The sequence below is a fragment of the Chaetura pelagica genome, unplaced genomic scaffold, assembly GCF_000747805.2.
Source record: "Chaetura pelagica isolate M959 unplaced genomic scaffold, ChaPel_1.0 scaffold436, whole genome shotgun sequence".
Classification (NCBI taxonomy): domain Eukaryota; kingdom Metazoa; phylum Chordata; class Aves; order Apodiformes; family Apodidae; genus Chaetura; species Chaetura pelagica.
In genome coordinates this window covers 3,627,325-3,630,322 of record NW_009953651.1, presented here as the reverse complement: position 1 = coordinate 3,630,322, position 2,998 = coordinate 3,627,325, and the positions used below count along the sequence as shown (strand labels likewise).

The window sequence follows — 2,998 nt, the reverse complement described above, 5'->3', positions numbered from 1 at the left end:
GGGAAAGACTGCATGAAAACTGGGAAGTCTAGAAAAATTCTTCATGCAGCTGTTGTGTCTTGACTTCAACAATTACCTGTTTGAAAATGCTGGAGTCTGAGACTGCTTCTATATCATCAGGTTTAAGAGCCATTCAGGGATTCAAGTTCTATCCATTTCTGCACTCATTGATGCTTTTGGCATCCACAGCAGTGAGTGTCAGAATATAATCATATGCTCTTTGAAAAGTCTTAAAATGAGCCTCCATACCCACATGCAAAAGCAGCCCTAGCTACTGACATTCCTATTTAGGTTTTTTATTCAGAAAAGGCTAAATGCCTAGAAAACACCTTTCCCCAACAAACACCTTTCCTTTCTGTAGGTATGCCCTCATTATATCATTTAGAAAGTACTCGTGCCCAACTGGTTCTAAATTCACCTAATACTCTGATTTATCAGCTGCTCTCCCTAATGTTATTTATTCAGGTAAAGGGGGGCAACAAGCTTCTGCAAAACTTCCTGTAAAATTATAGGATTTTGTACTACAAAACAGCAATCTTTGATTTAATTTCTCTGTGAGGTATAAAGATGGATGGCTCATTGATGGAAATATTTTTTGTACATAACTGCCCTCCTTCTAAGTTCATCCATCTTTCCCCCTTATCCACAAATCTCGTATTTCTACTGCAGAACAAAAGTTGCTTCAGGAACCACAAGCAGACACATACTCTACCAACACTCACCAAGCACTGCACACACCAGCGGGCGACAGGGCAGGTTCTTGTCTGCTGCTTTCTTCCGATGTCTCATTGGCTTCAAACACATAAAGATGAAAAGCAGTCAGCAGAGAGCTCAAGTGACATTCTGTGTGTTACTTTTTTTTCATGTAAATAGCACCATCAGCACAGGCTACCCTTTGTCTTTTTGTTTAACTGCTATCTCACCTATATTTGTGCCAAAGCCCATGGTTGGAGCAAAATTATGCCTGGTTTTCAGCATGCTTAGCAATGGGTTTTGTTTCTCTAGCTGTGTAACTGAATGGCAAGTTTGTTGTTAAGTGCAAGTGACTAGCATCCTCATGCTATGCTCACTATAAAGATGCTTGTTTTTTTTCTGTGCAGGACTAGTGACACTTTCAAGTGCTGCTTCATGGTCAGATCAGGTGGAACTTGTCACTGCCATAAAGACAGAATGCATCAAGTTAGGGTAAACATTCAAGTTACTCACAACTACAGAGCTTCATGAGCCAGGTAAGGACACTTCCTCCACAAAAACCTATAGGGAAAAGCTCTGGAAAATATACTTTCTGCCTTGAAGGTAAGTCACCCCCCAAGGATGAAGCATAAGCCAAATCAGAGCACTCGGTGTAACTCCAGCTGGCTATTAATATACCATATGAGGGCTAATGATTGCTGAAGATTAAGGCAGAATATTCTCTCTGCCGCTTATTTCCTCAGACACCTCATAGTATCCAGCTTTTCCCCAGCTACACAGGCCTCTGAATTCATTGACAGGGCAACCATCTCTTTGTTCTTTGAAAGAGTGAGATATGCCGAGAGCAATTTCAAAATAATTTCCCAACTACTGCACTTCTCACAGTATTTCCACATCTTAGTGATCTACGTTAGATGACTGTGACACAGTTTTCAAAATACAGGGACTTAAATCCTCTCTGCGCTCATCCCAAAACAAAACAGAGCACCTGGTGGAAAAGACTCACCATCCTGTGAAGGTTTACTCGAAAATTCATGTTGTCATCATGGAGAAAAGCATTAGCATACTGATCCTAATGAAAAGGGCAAGAAAAGGGAGGAGATGTGAATAGCCAACCAAGTGCTCAACACCTTCCACTTGCGTCTCAAATCACGTGCTATAAAACTCCCAATATATAGCTAAAAGATAAAGCCACTTGTCACCTCTTCTTGTTCTCACCCATGTGCCAAAGTAAACTCCTCCTGACCTCAGTTCCACTTTAAAGACTGCACTACTGCTTGTTTAGTTAGCAATTCATTGTTCATTCTTCTCCTTTGCTCATGCACCACAGTGTCAAGATTCTATCAAGTGCTGTATAACGTGGTTCTCCAGCACACAAGTTCCTTTGACTGTGTAGACAAAGGTTTACATTGGCATTTTGATGGACCCACTATTCCAGAAGCTACTGCAGTACTAGTAGGTAGATTTATCAGCAGTCCCATCCCTTAGGCAAACTTCATTTCAACACCAGCTCTAAACCAAAGTGATTGCTCCAGATAACGCACAGTCAGGTTGGGTAATAAATATGCACTCCTTTTAATACAAGAAAACATGCCTCTGCTATGTAGAAATAGAATTTCTTATATTGTATTATCTATGCAACCACCTAAAGAATTCAAGTGCTAAAAGCATTTAATGATAAGTATCTGAATCATGATTAGCTTTCAGACTGCACCCTGAAGAAACAATACTTCAGAATTCTTACACTGACTATCAACACTGCTGCTTGTTATTCTTTGTTAAGAATGAAAAGTCTTTACTTGCAAGTGAGCAAAATACAAACACCATGCAAACTCAGTCACCATTAAGGACATCAGTCAAGCCATATATACATTATTTCCATAAGACAGGACCACATTCAGCCAGGACTGCTGACATAGGTCTGTGACACTGCTTTCTCACCCTACTACTAGACTTGTTATTCATCTCACTTGTAGGGACCTAAAACCATGTGGCTTTCTTTCAGACTTGCATCCTTCTTGGGCAGAAGGGATATGGCACTGCCCATATGTACCATGAACAGCACAGAGCTGAAAGCCATTATCATATTGCTCATCTAAAAGCCACAAGGTGACTCAACAGCTAAGACAGAAAAGGCTTAGGTTCACTCCATTCTCTCTTCATCCCTGGGAGTTGGCCAACCAAAGTAAGATGATCCATTTTTCAAGTACTGCATCATGTTATTTAACAAAATGTTAAGTGTCTAAGGTCCTTGGTACTCAATACTACAACAGAACTTCATGTCCTGGTCAGCAGGAGGCGGGGG

At 40.7% G+C, this 2,998-nt stretch overlaps 1 protein-coding gene across 1 annotated transcript in view; it reads right to left on the bottom strand.

The window, feature by feature from the left end:
* The window catches only part of LOC104390867 (chromosome unknown open reading frame, human C10orf76), a 111,712-nt gene that overhangs the window by 84,670 nt on the left and 24,044 nt on the right, over positions 1 to 2,998 (bottom strand). The window contains exons 16-17 of the mRNA XM_010000074.1: positions 1,700 to 1,765; positions 723 to 792 (exon numbers count right to left, since the gene is read on the bottom strand). Of these exons, the coding sequence (XP_009998376.1) occupies positions 723 to 792; positions 1,700 to 1,765 (136 nt within the window). The remainder of the gene's footprint in view (positions 1 to 722; positions 793 to 1,699; positions 1,766 to 2,998) is intronic.